At 35.8% G+C, this 24836-nt stretch overlaps 1 protein-coding gene, 2 long non-coding RNA genes, 1 other non-coding gene and 1 pseudogene across 5 annotated transcripts; all 5 read right to left on the bottom strand.

Moving 5' to 3' along the window:
* Nucleotides 1-5889: 5889 nt before the first annotated feature.
* Nucleotides 5890-5963, bottom strand: TRNAV-CAC (transfer RNA valine (anticodon CAC)). The gene has a single exon. It is a non-coding gene; the product is annotated as a tRNA-Val (tRNA).
* An 843-nt stretch (nt 5964-6806) lies between these two features.
* LOC135615086 (uncharacterized) lies at nt 6807-11574 on the bottom strand. Its single transcript, XR_010487843.1, has 4 exons — nt 11390-11574; nt 10265-10335; nt 8025-8108; nt 6807-7118 (listed from the first exon to the last, which is right to left on the bottom strand). It is a non-coding gene; the product is annotated as an uncharacterized LOC135615086 (long non-coding RNA).
* On the bottom strand, nt 8416-10258 carry LOC135615087 (uncharacterized). Its single transcript, XR_010487844.1, has 2 exons — nt 9239-10258; nt 8416-9073 (listed from the first exon to the last, which is right to left on the bottom strand). It is a non-coding gene; the product is annotated as an uncharacterized LOC135615087 (long non-coding RNA).
* Nucleotides 11575-12688: 1114 nt separating the features above from the next.
* Nucleotides 12689-17332, bottom strand: LOC135615085 (protein TIC 20-I, chloroplastic-like; annotated as a pseudogene).
* A 1162-nt stretch (nt 17333-18494) lies between these two features.
* LOC135615084 (probable galacturonosyltransferase 10) lies at nt 18495-24038 on the bottom strand. Of its 2 annotated transcripts, none has more exons than XM_065113130.1 (2): nt 23637-24038; nt 18495-20156 (listed from the first exon to the last, which is right to left on the bottom strand). In XM_065113130.1, exons 1-2 carry the CDS (start codon nt 23749-23751, stop codon nt 18859-18861), a joined length of 1413 nt encoding a protein of 470 aa, XP_064969202.1. In that variant the 5' UTR covers nt 23752-24038; the 3' UTR covers nt 18495-18858. The 2 variants fall into 2 exon arrangements, with proteins under 2 accessions (XP_064969202.1, XP_064969201.1); XM_065113129.1 differs by having other exon boundaries at nt 18495-20307; nt 23637-24037.
* Nucleotides 24039-24836: the final 798 nt, after the last annotated feature.

Genomic DNA, 24836 nt, shown 5'->3' with positions numbered 1-24836 from the left:
CGAAGCTTCCGGTGAATATTGTTGGAGGAGTTGATTGGAATTAATAAACTCAAGAAAATCCCAGTAGACTTGAATGTGGTGTAGATTGTGAAGTTGGGCTTGCTCGAGCACTTCGGGGATGAAACTTACAAGGGAATTGTCTTGACCTTCCAAATCCTTAATCATGCACCCTCCCTCTACGAGACTAAATTATTGGGTCAAAGAGTCATCGCACTCAAAACACAAGAATGAAATATTATAATTAAAATTGTCTAAAAAATATACTAGGTATTTTCACCTCCTAACTAATTTTCACCTAGTGGTCTTTTTGTTATTTTGATGAAGACACACATGTACTCTTCCTAATATCCCTAATCATTATTACATCAGTTGTCATCATCGTCACCTCTTACTCCCATTATGAGCAATGCTATCGGTAGAACATCTCTCCCTTCTCCCTTTACTTTATCCCATCCCTTCCTCCCCTCCTACCGCATCGTCCGTCCTTCCCTAATGATAAGATTTTAAAGTTTTATCGTCGCTCTGATACCAAATGATAAGACCCTAAAGTCTTATCGTCGCTCTGATACCAAATGATAAGACCCTAAAGTCTTATCGTAAAAAGAAGAAGAGAAAGGAGATGATCATTTCGAGGGGATCGGCCTCTTGATCGCTTTGAGGGGATCAACCCTCCTTGATCGCTTCGAGGGGATCAGCCTCTTAGGGTTTGTCAAAAGACAGAATAATACTTTTCATAGATAACTGAAAAGAAGCAGTTACATCCCTATTTATAGAGTTCTACCTAGAGTCTATCAGAACTTGAACTCTAATAATAAATAAATATTAAATAAACCTGACTTTAACTACATCAAACTAACTCAATAAACAACTAGACTAAACAGACTCAATAAACATTATTCAAAAGTTCATAAAAATATTCCTAACACCCAACACCCCACGCGCGATAGGATTATCATGGTTGACTCAATGGTCTACAGGATTGATCCACCCATGCTTTCAATAATGCTAGCGTTATTAACACCCCATATGATTAGGATAGCATAGTTGACTTAACGGCTTGTGGTTGCCCCCTCTCTCAACAAGGCTACCTTTGTGGAGGAATGATCAAGAGATAATGACTTAAGCACAACTCCAACATCAACAACAATGGCTTTCATAGTGATAACAATGATAACGAGGGGCTTCAGTTTGATGACTATGGTGATAACTTTAGGGGTTGGAAGAGAAAGGGCAGATAAGCAACCCAATGATGATGGAGTGAAACAAGCATATAGGGGAGGTCGAGGAGAGGGTAAGGAGGAAAGCAAGGAATACCACAAAGAGGAGGATAATATGAGTGCTCATAGTTATAAGGGTATATTCGTTACGGGGAGGAGGCCATGGCTAAGACAATAAAAAATAAAGTGATAGTCATAGGTGCCTTATAAGCCAATCAGATGAGTGATGATACGCATGATATAACAGTAATTTTTTTACTTATTATTATTATGGTATTTTCTCACTTTATATTGCTTGATGCATAAATATATTGTGATGTCTATGTGCAATGAGAATCGAATCGTGATGAGATTACGATAATGAGATCGATTCACCTCTAAACATAGACCCTAAATAATCCTGATCATAGGTTACTCGACAAGAACATCGAGATAACCGGATAGACTAGTATATTATATACTCATCTATATGATTGAGACAACTGATCTCATAATTGCTCATGTGGGGACACTAGGGTTATGGTGCAAGCATTCATTAGAGAATGAGTTCACTGATTGATTTGCTCACGGAATACTAGATGGTTGATGATACCTAATTATCAAATAACGATTCAATCATCTCAATGGTGTACCTAGCCCTTAGACTTAAGACACTAAGGATATACTATTTGAGTACTCCGCTCTTTAATACCAGACTTAGTTTGAAGTTTCAAATCTAGCACGACCGGTCATCAAGAGTGGCAGCCAACCTTATAAGGGTTATTGAGTGTTGATAGAGGATCATCCACTCTCGATATCATGAGAGGAATATCTCATTTGTTCTTGTTCAAACAAATCCTTAGTCAAGATCAATCGAATTGAGAGAGAAAGAGTTCTCTAAAAAAATCTAATTAGAGTGAGACTTGAGGAGAAATCGTATGGGCTGATAGCATTATGGTCAGTGTATGATCTCTAGGATATTAGATGGATGATGAACTATAGGTACATGGTAACTGAGGACAGATAGGTCCAAAGATTATTCGCCTATATTGTTTGGGGACTACGATGTAGTGGCTTGGTACATCCGCATTCGATGAGTCGAGTGAATTAATATGGAGATTATTATTACAACGTAGTGATATGGTATATTTGACAGGTATGACTCATGATTAGCTTGATATTGGGCATAGAGAGTCACATACATATGGTAGATATTGCGACGAGTATATATTCGGATATGAGATATCCGTCGGAGCTCATATCTTATTGAATATTTATTAAGCCCATGAATTATTGGATCTTGAGATCCAATAATAGCTAATAAGATATTATTGGATAGAGACCCACTAATATAAGAGGTTTGAGTAATTGGATAAAGATCCAATACCCAATACGACATGATCCATTAGGGTTAAGTTGACAAAGGGTCTCTATAAATAAGAGAGAACCAAATGGTCATATGTTAGACTTTTTGGTTGCCACCTCCTATTCTTCTTTTTCCTTCTCCTCCTCAGCCAATAGGCATGGAAATTTGAGCAACGATTCGAAGAGCGTCTTCGCAGCTCCTACCGTGTGGATCACCACTAGAGAAGAAATTTGACCTCCTTTATCATCTCTTACAAATTTATAAGATTTCAAGGATATACAATCTCCTTAAGTAACACAACTATCTCTTATGTGGTTTTCAGTTTCGTAAATTTTTGTGCATAAATTTTGATATGATAACAAATATTTTTTTGGGAAATCTAAGATTTTTAATTTTTATTTTTTCGATGTGCATATGATATCGATCCTAAATTTTCCTACACAAAGGCGGAGGGAGAATAGATGAGAACGATTGAGGCGATAAAAGTCTAACTCTGAGAGCTTTTCTAGGTAAAATACTCAAATATATTTATTTGGATAATTTTCTTAAATAAGATCCTCTTTTACGGTCTTTAGTATAAGGTATTTCATTTTGTTTTTCTTATACATTGCCTGAAAAAAAAAAAAAGAGTAAAGTACCCCTCACCAACTTATATTGTCAAAATTTTAACGGTTTTGAATCGTGTTTTTATTTGGTTCATTTATAGCAATTTTTAATAATATTTATTTATTTTTATTAAAGTATCAAAAATGCTACAAAACTATTGAAAAATTATAAGTGAAAAATTATAAGTGATATTAAAAACTATTGAAAAATTATAAGATAATTACGATACTATATTTTAGGCTTATAGTTGATTTGATTAAAGTTAGAAATTAATTTAAATTATTTATAGTGTTTTCAAATAAGTTTTACAGTATTAGATTATTTGGTTAAGTTTAAGAGTTCATTTTAATCATTTATAGTGTTTTAAAGTATTTTTATTATGATGATCAAGGCATATAAAAGTTATTTTTATTTTTATTTGAGTTATATTATTACTAAACTATTATAAATAATTATTTAAATTATAATATATATCAAATAATTTTTAGTATATTTTGATTTTATTTAGCTAATTTATAGTGTTTGAAAGTAAGTTTTATAGTATTTTTATTATAATGCCAAAAAAATATTATTCTAGTCCAAAACACTGGACGGAGATAGTACAGTTAGTATTTTCAAATTAGACATTTTTCGAGTTAGGGACTTTTCAAAAAAAAAAATCGAAAGAAGACGCCTTTTAGCAAAAATCGAAAATAGAAGTACGCGAAATCACCCTATTTAATCATAAGAGCAAGAGTACGGCTCCGAACACTTTTAACTATTCCAGCCGAGGAAAGCGGAAGCATTGTGATTCATCCTTGTGCGTCAAATTGAATCGAGCCCGATTTGTTTCGGATCGAACCGGGTCGACTCCGAAATCGAATCTGATTCGGTCGGTCCATGTCTACCGTGGGAACTTGGATGATAAAGCGCAAAGAAGCATGAAGTGAGAACATATGAAAGGTACGAAGAAGACGCCGAGAGAGACGAGATATAAAGCGAAATAAATTTTTTATATGAATAAATATTAATAGATCCAGCGAAATTAAATGAAATCACAATAAAATAGAATATCAAGATTTACATAAAAAAACTCCGAAGGGTAAAAATTAAAGATAAACTAGAGATGATCCACTATAAGAATAATAAATATACAAATATCAATCTTTTACCTAAAATCTTAATAATAATATATGAATTCTTTCCAAATTGATTGAGAATAATCTTATTATCTTATTATCTTATTATCCTAATCAAGTTGCTGCAATACTTTTCGTCATTGCTGTTGCTTTCTTCCTACCTCAATTTCGTAATCCCTATTTTTTTTTCTAATTAGATTTAGGATTTAGTCAAAAAAAAAATATGGGTTATGGGTTATTAAAGCTGTCAGCCCATCAAGCAGGACAAGATTGATGAGCTTGCCAAGGTCGTGGCCGCCAAGGCGGCGAAGAACAAAGCAAGGGGGAAGGTGGATGATGATGATGATGATGATTACAGTCCCAGAGCCCACCGAGCTCACACCACAGCTGTTGCAACTTATCGAGGTCAGCTTCAGCTACCCCAACAGGGAGGATTTCAGGCTTTCCAACGTTGATGTGGGTATTGATATGGGGACAAAAGTCGCCATTGTTGGGCTCAATGGTGCAGGCAAATCCACTCTGTTGAATTTGCCCACTGAAGGAGAGGTGCGCAGGAGCCAAAAGCTGCGCGTGCTAAGCTTGGGAAGTTTGGCCTCCCCAGCCACAACCATCTCACACGCATTGCCGAACTAAGCGGAGGCCAGAAGACCCGTGTTGTTTTCACCTCTATGTTCTTGTGTTGGATGAGCCCACAAATCACCTGGACATGCAGAGCATTGATGCATCGACAGACGCACTGCAGGGTTTCACCGGTGGGTTTGATTTTGGTGAGCCATGACTCTCGTTTGATATCACGTGTGTGCGAGGATGAAGAGAGGAGCGAGATATGGGTTGTAGAAGAAGGCACTGTGGGAAAATTCCCCGCTTCTTTCGAGGACTACAAGAAAGACCTTCCAAGAGAAATAAAAGCAGAGGTTGATGGATGATGGGTGCTGCTGTGAAGTGAGTAGTTACCTATACAACAACTTGACTTTTTATGCTCTTTTGTAGTGTAACATTGATTCAAACAGGTAAAAAAGTGTACACTTGAATGCTTACATAGACGATTTGTTGAGCCTACGTTTCTGCCGTAATACATTAGATAATATTAGAGTTGCTATGGATGGCTTCTTTTTTAATTGACTGTAGATTCTTATGAAATATGAGGTTCAACATGATTCCTATGTTAATCTTGTTTGAAGGGTGTCAATACACTGAGTAATCAATTCAGCCAAATTCTACATTTGGATTGATTATGATATTTTCTTAAAATAAAAATTGTTATGTTTAGAGTTTGCTTTATGATCAAGGAAAATTAATTAACAATCGAAAAATGTTTCCTCAATTTAGCCTACAAGATAGGCATGTGATTAAGTAATAAATTAATTAATCCGGAAATAAAAGAGTTCGATATTGAGGGTTTTGCCTAAATAGGACTAATTCATTTTCTTGTTTTGTGTAACTTCAATTAGGAACTAATTGACCATTGAAATCCGCTCCCATTTTTGTACTAACATGTTAGACAAGAGATTCATAAGTAAATACATTAATTAATTCAAAAAATAATTGTTTCTTTTCGGACAGTTCGTCCTCTTAATTGTGCAATGTACGATAAAAATTGAATTGTCTGAGCCCGGGTTCGAACCGGGGACCTCTAGTGTGTGAGACTAGCGTGATAACCGACTACACCACCCAGACGTCGTTGAAACCAAGCTGCCTGAGATCTAATTTTAGTTAAAGCTACCCCATTCTCCCAACTTCTCTATCCCGGTTCACGGACGAGGAGAACAGCTGGCTGCGGGTATCTTATGGCATGGGGGAGGTACGACCCCATTCTACTACTACTGGTACGTACACTGGATTGAGGACATGAGGGTTTAAGGCTCACTGCTACTAAGAGGTACGACGTACGGTATCGACAATTCTCAACTAAAGCTATTGATGATCCAAGAGACAAGGCCTTGGACTTCAGAGGACCACAATATATCTTGGATATAGTTGTGGCAACCACTGTGAACGTAAGTCCTTTGCCATGGATGCGATTAGGTTCACTTTTTCTTATTTCATAATGATGCACTCATCGAAGATCACTAGAATGATCTGCAAGCATGGAATTTTTTTCCTGACTAAAATTCCATGATTTTGCCTCAAGTACGAAATGTGTAGTAGTACTTTGCCTCAAGTACGAAATGTGTAGTACTTTTATCCCCATGGTTAGAAATTTCTGAGTGGGTCGAAGAGAGCCAGCCTACGTCAAGTACCAAGGAAAAAATACCAAAAGGAGTCTAATCAAATCATGTTGCCAGATTAATATTCTCACCAAAAAATTATAACTCGTAAAAAAGTCTAATTAGAACACGTAAAGCTGTGTTGCTGTTGCGCATGTTGCCTCTCTCTCTCTCTCTCTCTTTCCAGGCAAACTTTATAAAGAATCACTCAAATGTGCCAAAATGGCTTAAACACTAAAACCAAAATGAAAAAAAAAGAACATTACGATTGTTCATCAATTGAAGAGATATTTTAAGAGAATTGATAGCACAATGAAAAGAAAACTTGAATAACAATTTGAGATCAAAGATAGTTGTCATCACTACAGAGACCTCCATCATAAATAACAACTGAATTAACAATTTAACTTGAGAAACCAGGAGGTCTCACCAATCATCGCATCTCTGTTCCAAAAGTTCCCACAAAGTGAGTCTAGAAATCCAAAACCCTGACGAACCAGTACAAACAGAGAGATCATAGGGACCTTTTCAAGGAACAACTGTCCTTTGAATGCTTTATTAACATGCTCATTAAAAGAAAACATAGGACTCGTGATGTTATCTAGTGCCCTGATTTTTCTCCAACCTGGAAAGGGAAATGGAGTTAATTTGATATGAGATAGGTTTAACTTTATACCATACCAAAATTGTTCAAAATTAAGCTGAACATATTGTTGTAGAAATGAGTATATACCATAAGTAAAGAAAAACAAACAAGTCTGTTATGAATGATGAGCAGAACCTATGTTAAATCAACAAGGTACAGAAAAAAGTATATAGGTAAAACTCATGCATGCATGACAAATATTCATAAGTGGATTGTCACAATCGGCCTGATGACTCATTGGCTTATGGTCCTAGAACCATGTGATCAAAATTTTTTAGAATTTTTAAACTCAGTTAATAGTATTTCGTCAATCTGACCCCTATGAACCAACTCAAATCTCCTCCCACTTCCGATATGGGACATAAATAAGGGCATTATAATTCTTTCATTTAGGAGTTTGGCATCCTCATCAAGGTCAAACATAATCCAAAATCAAACCCTCACGTGAGACCCAAGAGGCATAGTCCACAGTGGTGGCTCCACTCATAATGTGCCTCTAATCTCATCCACCAATATTCTCTTTCTACTTGAGTCTCCCACCATGTTTACTACTAAATCGATTTTGATATCATTTGTTATCACCCTAAAACCATAAGACCTAAAATGCTTAAGCACAAGTTGTCTAACTCTTACAAACCAATTCAAATCTCCAATCACATCTGATGTGGGACTAAATTAACAATTTTTCATGTATACTATTATCAAGATATTCAAATGAATGTGAGGCACCAATTAGCCTTTTCTTTTCTTTTTTTTTAATGGGCCTATGTCTAATAGAATTATTGCAACTTAATGAAGTTTGTGTTAAATATTTTAATGACCAGAGATGCTATTAGCAGATTCTTAGATGATGAAAATTTTGCTAAAAAAATGAGTATTCAGTACCTCTTCCTTGTTCTTCTTTCCACCAAAAGTCTTGTATGCCCCATAAAAGATCAAACCCCAACTGGCAAGGCTGACAAGTACAAACTACAAGAGAATATACATAATTTGCACACAAACTTCTACATAAAAAAGTACATTGTAAATCACAAGGTTTTTTAAAATTTGAGACAGAAGCAAAAACAAAAAGGCAAAGTACTGCCTTCACAAAGTTCTTAAGATAAATGCATTAGCACTAGCTTCTGAAAGCTAGATAGAGTTGAGAAAACCAACTTAAATAAATTATTTTCATGAGATCATAACCCCTAAGAATGATGAAGTCCCAAACAATTTCACCCATTTCCTGATTTGATTCCATTACTCACTTTGATTCGCAAAACAAAAAAAAGCATCAATGCCTTTCAAAATCTGAAACTTGGTTTTTTCAGAAAAGGTGAATAGAAGTGAATCTGACCCAGTCAATAAGTAAGAATATTGCACTTCAAAACAAGGAGCAGATCATCAAGCATAAAGAAAAAAAGAAAAAGTATGTTGTTCCACAAATCATGGATAAATATCCAGTAAGGATGGAGGGAAGAGAAAAATAGTAAACAAATTACTTCAAATAAATTGTTTAAACAAATCACTATTGTAAGAAAAAAGGAGTCGAGACTGAACTCTTGCATTTACATCACTTCAACACCATCAGTAAAAGTTTACTGGTCATCCAGTTTATTGGCCATTGAACTAAACCTTGCTTCTGATAACACATTTTCTGAGTTTTTGTTGTATCAACCATACTTCAGAGGATAGACAAAAGGTGCTCTGTAACTTTTATGCATAATCAAACGAATTAATGTCTCTCCTCCAATAACCATAAAAAACAGTTCGAACTTGGATTTCACATGCATTAATAATCTAACTTTAGCACATACAACTCCATCAAACTTAAGTTATAGAGAAACTCATGAGAAAACAATTTTCACCTGGTATAACTGAAGTTGAAAAATGATACACTTCGAGGATCTTCTCCTAACTTGCGAGTGAACTTTCTTCATTTATTTTGAGAAATGCTAATGAAAGCAAATCATAAATGATGAAAATAAACCAAAAGGAATACTGATATAGGCTGTGTTTCGGTACACATATTTATTGAACTAAAATCAGCAAAAGAGCTCACTTTTCAAGCTCTTCAGAGTAACAAACAGTAAATTACTAGCTTGGTTGCAAAGTTTAACCTGAACTCATGAAGCCAATTACTTATGAACTAACAGCTCTGATTGTTCCACACTAAGAGCAAAAGTGTAAAGCTCTGCATAGGTAATAAACATATTAACTCCTCTCAATATCCTATTTCAGAAAATCTAAAACTCTAAGATCACTTATTTCGTTTTTTTCAGAAGAAATTAGATATTACGAATGTATCAAAAGATTATAGCAATTTCACAAATTCCATTGTGCCACTGAAATAGGCTTAATGTGCATCATGAAGCCGCAAAATAATAAGTCTTGGAGGGACATAATTAACTTGTTTGCTAGACAGCATGAGAATAGCCTCATATCACAGTGTCTTAAGTTTGCAAAAACTTAAAAGATCAAAACATCTTCAAGATCTATACAGTAGTTAGAATTTAGCATTATAAAGTTTTTCACATTATAGTTAGCATTTATATCATGGTTTGAAATTCTACTGTTTTCAGCTCCTAATCAGATTATTCCAAAATTTTAATTAGCTGCAGGTGATTCCAAATACCTGAATTTCTAAAGGCTAAAATATTCTGGCTCCAAATCACCAAAGGCAATCAACAGATTCAAACAGTTCCAGGAGTTCCAAGTCGATCTCAATTAATTATGTCATTCCTCTTGATTAATTATGTCACTCCAAACGGTTCCAGCTTCAAACCCGGGCAAACATTGTTCAGAAATTAATTTGGCTGATCTAATATTTGTCCCAAAATATACTAGTATTCTTAAACCAGGCCTTTCAAACCTTCATTAATGGTTATAGGAGAGTAAGAAATATTTCTACAAAAAGGAACAATTGGGATTTTTGGATGATAGAGTTGTAAACACAAATCAAAACCATTTAATATATGGTTTAACATAGATGTACAGCATAGTTAAAAGTTAGAAGGTGTCTTATCACCAATAAAATACTTAATATCCAGCACTAAATCTTTATCTCTCCTCTTGACAAGTCAAATGCCTAAAATCGTTTAGCTTTTGATTTATAAAGTAGGTATTATATTCAATTTGAAACTTACATGTTCTTCCTTCCATTTAGATGGACTGAGTGGATCTTCCCAGAAGTTGACCTTTGGGGGTCCATGATGATCTGCAGAAATGGTAGGTAATAAATAATATGATAAGAACCATGTGACCAGATTAGTTCAGAATATGGCTATATATAACATATAAGAAGTTAAAATATGAAATCCAATTTCATGATAAATTATCAGTAAATCAAGTGAAGATTATCTTATACAAACAGAAAAGCTTACCAATGAAAGTTAGTAAATGATCAAGAACATTTAAGTTACACCCAACTGAGACCAAAATCAAGCTCACCGCCATTTCAAAATTGTAGTACGAGTAAAAAAAGAAGAATTTTAGCTTACAGTCTTGTGGATCATGGATTATCGTATAAGTTTGTCAAAAACTGAAAAATGAAAAGAAAAAAGAGACATTCGTAGGAGCAATTATCTGTAAGTACTGGGTATTAGACTCCTGAACTCAAATTTTAAACAGCTACTATTTGAAATTTGAATATTCTGTTCGTGCTGCAGGGTTTTGGGAAATCAGAAGTGATAATCCCATTGACTCCCTTGCTCTTTCTTTTCACCTATTTCACTGCATATTCTCCTATTACCTGATTTCTTTAATATAACATTTCAATTTCCCTCTTCCTAAAGTTAGATGTCGGTCGTCCTTATACATTCTTGCTTTTAAAATAGGACCTATACAGAAACACAAATGTTTCATCCAATTAAACAACGGTTTCGAGATTGGCCTTTTAAAATAGGCCAATCTCCAAACCGTGCCCCATACGATCATTCACAGTCATGGGTCAACCAGAAAGGTCCCTACGAACAAAAGTATGCATTGTTCACGGAGACATCAACCAAACCCATCAAATCCCAGAGCACGGTGGATCCAACTCGTTCCACCACGAAATTCTTAATGGCTCACATGAAAACAAGGAAGTAACGCATAAGAACCACGAATTCACCTATATCAAAATGGACTAATCGAGAAATTAATAAGTAAGATTTCTTGGTAAGGGAGCTCAAAAGAACGATCGAATCTAAGAATCGGAACACCTGAATAGGGTTCGGATCTAAAAACCCTAGCGATCAAGACAGAGAACAAGAAGGGAGAAAGGTCCGGACCTCCGCCGCCGGCTAGGCCCCGGCGGGGGACCAGCCTCGCCGCCGGAGCGACGGACGATGAGCGGGAGAAGAACGAGGATGCCGCCGCCGCCGCGAGTGCCGCCCGCGCCGCCATAGGTGTATATGAGATCTCTTTTCTCTTCTGCTGTCGAAGCAGCGGTGACAAATTAAGCCTCCCGAATCAGGGTTCAACGCGGTATATATATAATTGGAGAGGACTGATGAGCAATTACTCATCTCTTTTGACCTTAAATATAATAATCCATAGAAACATTTATTTTCAGATAACTCCTTAAATTATTGCTATTTATATTAAAGGCCTCCAAATTTGATCCCTCCGTGTTAAGATGAAAGCGATATGCAATTATTTACCCATTTTAGATATTTATATCATAGTCCATAAAGTTATTTATTCTCTGTGTAAGTTCTCCAATTCTCCTCATTTACATTAGAGGCATCCAAGTCTAATGGAAGATTTACGTATGTTTCGCTTAACGTATTAATAGGTTAATATTAGTAATCTATTGGAGATTACGTTAATCTCAAAGTCGATAGCTTGATGTGCCACTATTAGTTAATAGGAGATGTTTTGAGTTGGCACTAATTAACTTAGATTGGTAGTGTAATTATATTAAATCAATAAATCAAGTATTTCATATACTTAATATTAAACATGATAAGTATCTATGGACAGAATTGGATACATATCTGGACAATGAACCAGAGATATGTGTATATATATACATATATATATATATATGAATATTATCAGTAAAGATACCTTGTGATTAGCTTGAAATCACAGCAAGTATGTGAATAATATAGGTCAATATAGTAGCAGTAAAGTTTGCATTTACCTTCTACAGATTTATGCAAGTGAGTCCATTGTGGCATTTAGAGACCTACAGGGTAATCACAGATTAAAACTAGAATGGTTGAATGCTCAGCCACCAAGTGAATCAATAAGAATGATAATCTTGATATAGACAGATGAAATTTATAATGTAGGAGTAAAAATATAGAATTAATTAAAGTTTTGATTAAGGAGACTTCCATAAGCATAAAAATAAATCAAATGATGATGTATATATAGGAACGCCAGGCCAAAGTTACCAACATCTCTTGTGAACCTAAACACAAGTTAATAAATGCACTCATTACATGCATCATAACCTAAACACAAGTGCTTACAGACTTGTATAATTTACTTAACACCAAGCTTTTCCATGTAAATAACAGTCTAGTTATGGCAACATAACCATAATCAGAAATTAAACATCTAGCCGACCCCAAACAAGCTGAGACACAACTTTGTTGATGATGATGTTGTAGAAATTAAACATCTAGAAAGATACAAGCAGAAATCTGTAACTAATACAACATGGGTTATAACATTACCAATCAATCCATATCCCAATCTATCAAAACATGGACATTGGCCAATAAAATTCACCAGGTATCCTACAACCTTTATGTTCTGAGTACATAAAGTAAAGAAGTTCCAGTTCCCACCAAGGAGAAACTTTCTCAAAGAAGTTGTACCTCAAATGACAAACCAAGATCTGAAGCACTACCATTCTTAGTCATACGGAATCTGAATGTATGCAGCATCACAGACAAAAGGAATGTCAGCATACATGACTTCTACTGCACACCTCATGCTCTCCAGCACTGTGAACAAGTAGCCAAATGCAACTGCAGTACAGAAATGCATCCCAATCTTGCCCCAGTATACAGCAAGCGGCATCCAACAGCTCACGGTCCCTATGACCTGGAGGACTATCTCAAGCAGCATCCCCATTACAACATGAAAACGGAAAAAGTGTGGCCATTCTTTCTTCCTCACAACCCCTAGGTAAGCAGCAAAGAAGTAGGCCATAAGGAACCAGCTCGGGAAGCGCCCAATGAATCCAAGGAAGGGGTAAGTAAGGAACTTAAAGTCCTCCAAGGATGGAGATGGTATGTTGTCCCAGCATACATCCATGTCTCATGGAGGGGTTCTTGGTCATGTGAAAGGCTAAAGTTCTCCACCACCACTTGGGCTTCTTGGTCATTGGTGGATAACGATAGCTCAAAGGGACATCGTTCGAAGCTCTAGGAACGATGTGGTTTCTGGGCCTTGCAGTACAGAGCTTAGGGAAAATTGGCATCATATGTGAAAGGCTGCCATGATCACTTTGGAGGGAGGGCAACACATTTGATAGATGCATGAAGGCCCGATCTGGAAATATGTAAACATTATAGAATTGTGAAAACAACATACACTGCAATATTCCACTTCGAATACTAAATAAGACAGAGAATGTCAATCACTAACTAGTTTGAAGAAATGTTAAGGCCGATGTACCAATATGTGTCCTTTTGGGCTGACAATTAGAATATTGTTATCTCAATCACTGTGCTTTAAAGAACATTTGAGTGAGAAACCATTAAGAGTAGCATAGACTTGCATGGTTTTGAAAATGCAATTACTAGACCAAGAAATTTTGCACTGAAATTAGGATGCATTACAAACTCATACTTTTCTCTCAATAATCTCTCTCGGAAAGCAGTACTTTCTTGATAATTTTCATACAACTTGATGTTCAAGATGACCCTACTCATTTAATTTACAAGTGAGAAACATCAAGTGAACATGAAAATATGCTTATAGTCCACAAAAACATAAAATTCACAAATTAATTAACTTCAATGTTGTACATTAAGCTGCAGACTGCACAAAATGTCAACCCCATATCAGTGGTCATGTTTCTGCACCGAGTATTGGAATGTCTCTGAATATCTAATTCCTAAATCGGTAAAAACAGAACCACCAGGCATATGCACATACCTCTTCAGTGCAATTGATCAAAATCTTGGGAAGCACCATGCAACATCTTTATTTTTGGAGATGCAGAAACCGTCCGATGATGGGAAAAGTAAGATATATTGGAATTATTTGTTGTCCTGCAAGGCCCAGGTTTCATCGCCATGCTGCCTAATGTCACCATGCCTCCATTCAGAATCATGGCCTAATCAGCTGAACCAACACCATAGCTCTATACTCGGTATTAAGAATACACAGATTTGAATTAGGAGCTGATTAACCAGGCATCATTATATGGTAACCACTGCATAAGAACAAACAGTATCACACATCAAAATCAGAGAATGACAAGCAAAGACAGGTTGAACAGATTCCACGAGATGATAGGAAAAATGATGTGTCCCTGTTTTCTAATTAAGCTATTATAGTTGCATAAATTTATTTGTGTAACTATAGTGGGGGCCACTACATTCATAACCATAAATGGATAATCTCACACCATCAATCTTTTAAAAGCTTGCTTCTTTCAAAATAAGGTGCATTAGAGTTTTTCATTTAACATAATAACTTAAAGTACACATGATTATTTACATTCTTTGAATCTAGTCAATGATTTGAGGTGAATGCTGGGTAGACATATCATACTAGCAATGCTAAAAGCATTTAGTTAATATGCTGGTAAGGTAAACTTAATGCCTTTTAAGGTCTCTGTCAACATCATTTACCAGAATGACTAAGATCAAGACAAATTGCAGAATAGAGATAGAACAAATGTGAATACCATTTTTCCCCAAATGACATGAGGTTTAGATTTTCTTTTAAAGCTTAGTTCTTAATAATCACCCACGTTCGCCCATTTGGTTTAACCTACAAAGAGAACAACAGCCAATTACTACACGAGTAGCAATTACTGTCAGATATTACTAACAGACGCAAACTTCCACACATTAATTGGATTCATGATATTTGCTTTATTGAAGGGTATTAATTGGGTGATGGATCAAAGTTCATTTCAAGGTCCCATTGCACATAACTCACTTTTGCATTGCCTACATCATAAGTTGCATCGCATGCTGGTGCACAATATTCCCCATTTATTCAGAAATACATATTAAATGCTCTAGTGCAGTAATTTGGTTGAATGTTTTCCATGAAGTATATTAGTTCAGACCATTGCAATTAGATTTTCCATAATATATTATCCAATTTTCCCTCATAGATTTTTACAAACTTCCCTAGTCTTTTCTCAGCATGGTTTTTATAAAGCAGTTTTAGATAGTTGTGATATATTAGGTTGTCACAATTCCATAATTCCTTTTCCTTTGAGAAAATAAAGCACAAGCTTATTCATGTTCTTTTTTCTGAATAAATCAATAAAACAAATCAGCCAAAAGTAGAATGTGTTGACAATGCACACACATAACACCATAATTTAAGCTCCTAATTTCTGCAAAATAAAGGCTATAGGGAAGCTTGACTTGTGTTCCATATGGGAAAATTAGCATAGCATCATCATCAGCCTTCCATAGCAAGCTAGAGAAGATAATGAAAACTTCCTCCAACTAAGACTGAGATTTGGTTCTTTAACCATTTTCCAATCTCTAAAAATCTAATGTGATTAATGTGTCCATGATTTTAGAAAAAAAAAGTGAAAAGATATGCATAATATATTGTGAACACCATTTCCTATCCAATTAATAGGAGGTTAGAAATCATTATTAAGAATTTAAGAGGACCAAGAAATAGATCTGTTTTAAGAGGTTCTCAAATCATTAACAAAGGCTAACAAAATAAGAGCAAGTTCCAGATTGCTGATGTCATAGATGATATGTAGAAATTCCAAGATCATTCTTAAGTTTTCCAACATAATCATCAAAACTCAATATAAAATTCCTATTGTGTTTGGCTAGGCCATGTATGCTAATAGTCATCATGTTTAAATCAAAATACTGCAAACTGAAAAGATGGTAAACTTTTAATCACCAGGTTTTTAAATGAGAGGAAATATGTGGACATGTTTTCCTTGGTTCTTGGTGAAGCAGTTTGATCAGCACTAAAGACAATGATTAAGAGCAATGAGAAAATAAAATATACCTTGTATCATTACCATCTACAAGTGCATTGCCATTTTGCTTTAAAGTTCTCAAGCTAAACAACTTGCCTCATAAGACTAAGTGCATAGTAACAACTGACAGACAAGATGGGAGTAAGGCATAGCAAGTCATGTTTAGCCATTTATCCCCCAACCTGACATTCTTTTAACCACAACTACTCCAAAAATTAAACAACGTTATTTTCCTTGAACTGAATAGGATGTCAATACTTTACTTTTTAAAATATAGTAATAAATGATTTAAAAAGAAACTATGTAGAACAAAAAAGAAAATGTTCATTTATCATTCTCACAGCCAAAAGGCCCAAAACAACATAATAAGAGCTCTGAGAAATGTTGTCAAGAAAGTGTGACAATTATACAGGCACCACCTTTAGACAGACTATTAGATTTGGACCACAAAGTGTACGATTTTCTCCACCAGTGTACTTGAATATGTTTACCTTGTGTTGTTAATGAGCATTCAACTAGCTAGTGGTTGAGCAGAAAATTTAGCTGAACCACCTGGAGCTCACTCAACTCTTGAGAAACCAAGCTTGACAAAGGCCTAGCTAATAACAATTTCCTGTATCATAGGAATAATGCGAATACAGACATCATTAGGAACTATGTTGCGATCCAATTTGCAACTATAACTTATGAGATATGAACGATGTTTACTACATTGTATATCATCTAAGTCAAGTTTGAATGCTGCAGCGAATGCAAGTTCCAGAAACTGAAATCATCCATGCTTCAGATAAATCAAGTGATAGAAATCAAACCATAACGATGCTTTAAGTAAGCAGGTAACGAAAAGAACCCAACTTGCAACCTACAGAAACCAATAGGGCCAATCACCAAGATGAGGACAAAAGCACCAGAGGGAGACAAAATGTAGAGGAGGAGGCGAAACGGTTACCTAAGCGACAAGGATTTTGTGGCTAATGTTGGTCGCCGCAGGCGGCGGCAGCGGATTTCTAGCGGGCGGAGGCCCTCGAAAGAGGTGGGAGAGAGTGGATCGAGGGAGGCGCTGAGGGCATTGGGTTTTATTTGGTACGGACGATATTTACATATCTATCCTTCCGCTGTATATAAATACTATATCGAATCCTCCAAATTTTATTACTGCATATATATCGCTTAAAAAATAGATTTTGATTATATATATATATATATATATATATATATATATATATATATATATATATATATATATATATATACGTCAACAATCCGTCCGACAGGTTATCAATGAATCTAAAAAACATAAATTTTAATATCTAAAATATATTTTATTATTATTACCAATGACCTCTCAAACTTTCAAATATCTTTGAATGAATATTAATATTAATTTAGAAACTAATATTAATATGCTAATAATCAACTAGTGAATATTAGTCATAACGGTTTAATCCATAATTTTCTTAGTTTTGGAGGGATATAAGTGGAAAATAATGTTGGTTGACCCATGTAAGCAATTCTGGATACTTAATACTCACCTGCATCATTTACTAAGTTGTACATAGGATTGTTCCTTGACAACATCAAAATTGAAGATTTTAGATTGTTTAATCAGTAATAGTAACTTATTCCATAATAACAATAATAATAATCCATGCAGCAAAACTTAAATGACCGAGGATTTCTTAGTATTATTGCTACAATGATCATATTCCTTTTTTGTGCGTAATTCATTTTCAATATTTCAGCAAACATCACCAATCATATGATTTAGAATATATCTATTTTGATGTTTATTCCTTGTTTCGGCATATTGTTAAGGAACTATTATTCCTACTATAGAATGCTAATTTACTAGACACTTCAAGAAAAAAGTAGAGAGTAGTATGTCTCAGTGAATCTCTCCCTTTTTCTATTACTTTTGAGCAAATTTATGTTTACAAATCAGAATTTACTTGTGAACAATTAAGTATAACTATGAAAATAAATAAGTAAATGAAATCATCTAAGATGGCACGAAAATGTTCAAAATACATCTATTCGATTAGTATAAGTTGCACAAGGATGAAAAAAATACTAAGTAGATTTTACTAGAAACAATAAACATATACTTTGCTGCTGTACCTGGGAAGCATTGTACGGTAAGGCAGCAGGATGAATCCAACAGAAGGGATCTCACACACTTCACAGATCTAAAAGGAAAATAAATATACATCCATATATGAGTCACCAGAAGAACATGGAAGAATTTAATCTTGTCCTGGTTTCAGTATAAATAAAATGGTGCAGAAATGTTTCTGCTACAGATGCCTGCAAAATAATTACCTAGTTTTAGTACAAAGAGCATTGCGTCCTTCAGAGACTAGGCCACAAGAACAACCAATAAGGTTCATTTGATCTATTACATCAATCAGTACTACCCTGCAATCACATCTTGAACCTAGGAAAATTAAATGCAAAATTTTTCAGGGAAAAACCAATGTATATGTTAAGTCTACAAATGCCTCGAATTCTACACATCACGACTGCAGACTTTGTCTGTTATATGGATTCCGCCCATCTGATAGATATTAGGAACAACACTTGCATTGGCCCCATATTTCTTTATCCATGCACGAAGCACTGTTGCAACAAAGGGTGAGAGTAGTCCACATACTTATCCCACAGACCCTTGTACTTCTCCATTCCAATCTTCAACCATGGTTTCATGTTCCCATTATAGTGCAATACTGCACCATTTTTTATAAGCGACAAGTCGACGTTTGTGTATCCCAACCCTAGCACATGCCATTTGGCATCCAGCTTCTCAACCAACCCATAAAAGGCCAGTAGCCCAGGAGGCAATGTCCCAAGCTTCCAGAGGGTATGGTCGCCATTACGCTCCTGCCAGTAGTGATATATGCCAGTAACATTCTTCCGCCGCCACTCTCTCAGATCAAGGACATTCATTCCAAATGCCCACCCACATGCATCAGGATCAAAATGTGCACGTATCAATGGGTGGGAGTAGTTCAGATATTTGTGGAATCTGTGGAAGGTCTCCATGCAAGTCTCAACAGCACCCATCACATTTCCATTAATGTTAATTGTGAACAATTCTGAGAGATCTTTCTGAACTACAACATCATCATCGAGAAACACTACCTTTTGCAATGCCGGATAGACTTCTGGGATATAGAACCTCAAGTGATTTAGCATTGATAAGTACTTTGGGTTCCTGAACTTGACTGGTGTTCGGTTATCACCACTTCCAGAAAAGTAGTAGTTCTGTGTATCAGAGTTCTGAAGCTGCTTTAAAACTGGTACATAGGAGGCATTGAGCCAACTTAAATCCTCCACCTTCTGGACCTCGATGGTTGCACCTCGGAAACTGTTCATGGAGAACCAGGCCTTCATTGGAGCAAAATTTACCTCATCTGTGACCAGGTGGAATACAATCATTTCTGGATGCTTTGAGTTCATGGTAGTAGAGTTAACCACAACTGATGCAGCAAGGATGTTGTCAGAGAACACACAATAATGATAGAGACTGTTGTCTCTAAGCTTCTCCATCCTGTGCCTCCCTTCTGAGAGTTCTCTCTGAAAATTTGAATTCCTGAACCATTCCATGGTAAGCCTGATACCCAAGCAATATAGGCTTTTGGGAAGTTCTTCAGCAGCTATCTGCCCATACTTGGTGCTCTTTTCAGCCTCGGATTTCATTTTCTCATCCAAAGATTGGAATTGACCCTTCATCTTCATAATCATAGTTGCACTGTCATAGTGGAGTTGCTGTGCTTGGTAGAGCAGGAGAGCCATATCACGGATTGCTGCTTCTGATTCTTCCGTGGTTAATGGGGTTCCTGTTGTCGCAGCACTGGACAGAAGAGCTTGACATTTGCGAATTTGGGCACTCAGCTCTGCTGCAAATTGGAGGTTATTGCTATCTTTAGAGATGACAACCAAAGCCTTTGCAAGAGATATTTGGTCTACTATTTGTCTTGTGAATGAATAAGGACTCAACATTTCATCTGTAATGTTCAGACCTTCGGGAAAACTAGAGCGGTAAAGTTTCTGTGGCATAACATCAAGGTTTCAAGGGTTAGTAGAATGGATGGGCACATGCACCAGCTAGATACTTTAAAGAAAATGACAACACAAAAAAGGAAGACCTTTTATTCTGCATTCATCCTGTTCATCTCAGGAGAGATGCAGTAACCAGAACTGTCTAAATTCCAAAACCCTTACCATGACAAAGAACAGTAATGTACTCAACCAATTAAGGAGAGAATAACCAATTCAGAGGAATTGTACCAAAGGATTCTTAAATAGATGAATGACAATACAGTTGATTATCCTGGTTATAGTAAGTTCAGGAGAATGTGAACAAAAAAAAGAAAGTTACATAATTTCTGCCCAGCCATCATTGCAGCACAACTTATTGTCATGTCAAAATTTGTTTAATAAGTCCATTGCTATACCTTGGTTAGGTGATGTAACCTATTCTAGTTATGAAAGTCACTAATATATTAGCATTACGAATTTTCATGCATCACATGTGCCAGGGAATTCCAGCTAAACAACTCTTGAGTCTCCTTTCTTTTATTGGTTAGCAGCACTTCAGTTCAATGCTGATATTGCAACTCACATGCAGGAATTAACTGTGCCGACAAACTTCTCAGATGTGTGTCCCTTCTCTGCTTTTCCAACTTCACAAAGTTCTTTCTTCTTATCTTTTATGATTATTCATTTTTCTCCTTGTCATTATGTTGGCACGGGAATGGACTGTGCCAACAGCAATCATGCCAACTGTTAGCCAGCATACTTCTATGCCTTGAAATTGAAATCCTTGCTTTGCAGGCTTATCCATGCAGATATCAAAGCACATACTCGGTTTCATGTGGAACATATCCACTTGGACGTTCAAAGCGTCACTAGTTTCACCAGACACATTGAAACCAATCACCTCCCAAAATTCATGATATATATAACATAGCAGGTTTTTTATTGCCAACAAAATCAGTCTACAATGCAGAAGAGTGATTTATAGAGCACATTTCTGTTCTACTGGTTTTGTGCATTAAGGATAAAGATGAAAAGGTGCTAGTCAATGATAATAGCTATTATGGAAAGATTAAAAAGAATATATTTATGCCAATTAATAAACATTTTATAGACAATTTTGGTTTACAAATAGGATAAAAGTAGAACGATATACTTGTTTGTAGAATTAGGGTGAGATAAATGACGCATTGAAGAGAATGAAATTTGGTAAGAGTACAGGAATGGATTACATATCTAATGAGGGTTGGAGTTCAGAAGATCTAAGTGTACTTTTGTTAACTAGTTCATTCAGCAAATTTTTCTTTACTAGAAATTTGATGATTGGGATGAGAAAATAGTAGTATTTACAAATAAGGATAATTTTTCAACACTCAAGTTATAAAGAACTTTAGCTAATTTACAGGATTTTCCATGGAAAACCCCCCAATCTTAAACGAGTTGATTTTACCTTTTTTCCTTTGTGGATATGGCACCACTCAAGTTATGCAAAATCACTTCCAAATGTAATCATAGACATAAACCAGAGAAAGAAAGGTAGCTCAAAAGGATTGATTCTTAAGCTTCCTTGACCCATAGTTTGCTCACAAGGCCAGTTCTCCAGATTAAATGGCAGAGTTCTGAAAATTAATTTGGTCATATGCTTCACAGATCAAACAAAAGAAACTATTTGGTTATTAAGACAGTAATGAAAAGATCCTAGCAAGATGAAAGACTTACACATGATTTATTGAGACAATTACAATAGAGGAAGAGGAGGATGTGGCAATGAGGATGTGATAATAAAAGCGGAGCCATGTTAGAAATAATAGAGGAAATAGTAGTAAAGGAAGACGAGAACATGGAGGCAACCTCAACAAACATTGTGGAGGTAAGAAAATTTGTGGAGAAAAAAGAGGAAGTAGAATAGTAAAGGCCAAGGATCAAAGTGTCAACTGTTCAGGCAAAACATACCATGGTGAGCACTTTCTGGCACCCAACACAGACAGATGTGCTGCTATATGGGGCAATGGGGTATTCATTGGATCACTACAGTGAAAGGACTGAAACAATTGTTTAATACTCATGGATATTTTTTTTGCCAACTGTCAGGATCTGCTTTAGCATATGCCTATATAGTACACGTTAGTGAAACAATTTAACAGGATAACATCTAGAAAGTAAAACAAAGGAGAAAGCAATAGAAAACACAAGCTTCACATGGTCAAACAAGAAAGTGCATAGCCAAAGGGCATGATCTCTATTCTTTCCGTTATAAAAAGAAACAATGTAATAATAAAAAGTTTTCTACCACCAAAGGAGAGCCAATTTATAGCACAATTAATATAAACACCAAAAAGAAAAAACCACTCTTCCAACTGTTTCCTTTTGAGATAATTCCTATCTCAAAATTCTAGCCTCTCTAATTCTACTCTTTAGCGCACATTAATGCAGCTGCTGCCTTTATTCATTGACAAGCTCTATGATCTTACCCATGGGATTAAGCTCAATCTAGCAATTACATTTAACCTGCTTTAGAAAAGGTGTAGGTTGGTGAGTGTCACACGAGGACTGAGATACAGGACTTCCCAAGTATCACGCATGTACCACTCTTCCATTTTCCAGCTTTTGAAGATGGTCCCATAGGTGTGGGTTGATGCCACTCCCACACATCTTCACTACCCAATATCTAACTTCTAGTGGATGTGCATGGAAAGGATTGGTGTTGCTTGTAGGATTAAGGAACAGAAAAGAATAGACTCTAGCAAAAGGAATTACATGAAGTTTAAGGTCAAAACAGAACTTGTACGAAAGCAGATCCACCATTGTAGCATATACATCTCGGTGTATGCTACTGGGGCTACCAATGGCCTTGCATTAATTGGATCCACAAGGTGAGCAAGGACGCTATGCATTAACCGAAGGAATTGATGGGTGTAACGAATATTAATTTATGTAATTTGTTTGGTCTAAATTTTTAGCTAGAGTGAGTTAATCATCCAGCAATCTGCTACTCATCAATCATTAGAAATCGAGAAATGTATGACACTGATCATCCATCAACGATTACATAACAGGTAAGTCGTTTTCATATAACTTTATCGCGTATGTGATCGTATAAAACCTCTAGAAACAAATAAAAAGATCTTCTATAATCCTTTCCCTGAAGAGAAAAACCTAAACATTTAGAACAAACATCAAACACTCCACCGAGATCGATACTTTCACACGACAACACAAAAAAAATAGATCACAGATCCAAATTTCTCCCCAAACTCGTAACTCCAATAAAAGTAAAGCGATCCAATTTTTTTCATGACGGTTAAAGCATCGAGTCTGAAGATCATAGGTCGAGATCCCACCTGGCGGACCAACGGCGGATCGGATCTCGGCAGCTTCTCGCGACTGAGCACCACGAGGAGGAGGAGCACCCCGAGGCCGGCGGCCACGAACCAGACCCAGACGATGGAGAGCCATCGCCGCCTCGCCGGCCGCCGGAGATCGAACGGCCTCCGCCTCATCCCCACTCAGAGCCGGCGACACCAACCGACCCGATCCCACGCGGCCCGGACACGCATCTCTAGATCAGGAGGAGGGGCGGGTCACCTCTGGCTCAAGAACCACGGATTAAAGATGTACGGGTTTTCCGTGGGCGGCGAGCGACCCGTGGTATCTCCAAGCTGCTGCTCGGCGGCTCTTCTCGGGAGGAGACTGAGAGGTGCGTGACTTGCTATTTCTCCTCTCCGCTGGTTTCTCAGAAACATTAACATGCCAATTTTACATTCGGAAATAGCACAATCGGTCCCACTAAATTTTATACTATATTTTAATATCATATATGTATATATATACAAACATTTAAATCTTTAGCATCCATCCAATAAACTCAAAATAACTATTGCTAATCGTTAATATCATTGAATTTAAAAATAAAATAAAATTATTTAAAATATATTTTACAATTTTAATTAATTATTTGAATATGTTTAAAGGAGATATTAGTGCTAATTTTAAGTGTTGATATCACTTGGACAATAGTGAAACCTATGGATATAAGTACTGCATTGGCTTTTATGGACCGCGAGGTATTAATCTGTGTAATTTTATCTCTATATTTAGAGAGAATTTTCTTGGTATATCTGGTCACAAACAAACAATCTTTTATGCTAAACCCAAATTTAGAGAAACAAATGTGAAAACTCATAGACTTAGGTATGATATGTAATTTTACTTGTTCATATATTAATTTTGTATATATTATTAATTCTAACAAATATTCAGATTTAACCCAATTTCCAGTAGACATGTTAGCATAATTAGAATGGTAAAAGATAACCTGATGACATCTGAGTCAACTCAAAAGAGATAGAGATAGCAAGATGTATCTACAATAAAATCAATTTAATATTTTCAGGATAATTTATATATGGATTAAGGTCGAGTGAAAATTTTTTTAATTCGATCTCTCCGATACTCAAATTAATCTTAATAAAAATAAAATAAATTTAATAAAAAAATATTTAACTGTATTATCATGCTAAAAATATATTTTTTATAGATAT

This window comes from Musa acuminata, chromosome BXJ2-6, assembly GCF_036884655.1.
Source record: "Musa acuminata AAA Group cultivar baxijiao chromosome BXJ2-6, Cavendish_Baxijiao_AAA, whole genome shotgun sequence".
NCBI classification, from domain to species: Eukaryota; Viridiplantae; Streptophyta; class Magnoliopsida; order Zingiberales; family Musaceae; genus Musa; species Musa acuminata.
The sequence above is the reverse complement of the archived record's forward strand: the minus strand, read 5'-3'. Positions and strand labels throughout refer to the sequence as shown.

Bases quoted from the DNA above. Each gene is read 5' to 3' on its own strand.
- LOC135615084 (XM_065113129.1), bottom strand. From the start codon at position 23,795: ATGAGGCGGAGGCCGTTCGATCTCCGGCGGCCGGCGAGGCGGCGATGG. The intron at 20,308-23,636 runs GTGGGATCTCGA...GTTATGCCACAG, and splicing joins ATCCGCCGTTGGTCCGCCAG to AAACTTTACCGCTCTAGTTT.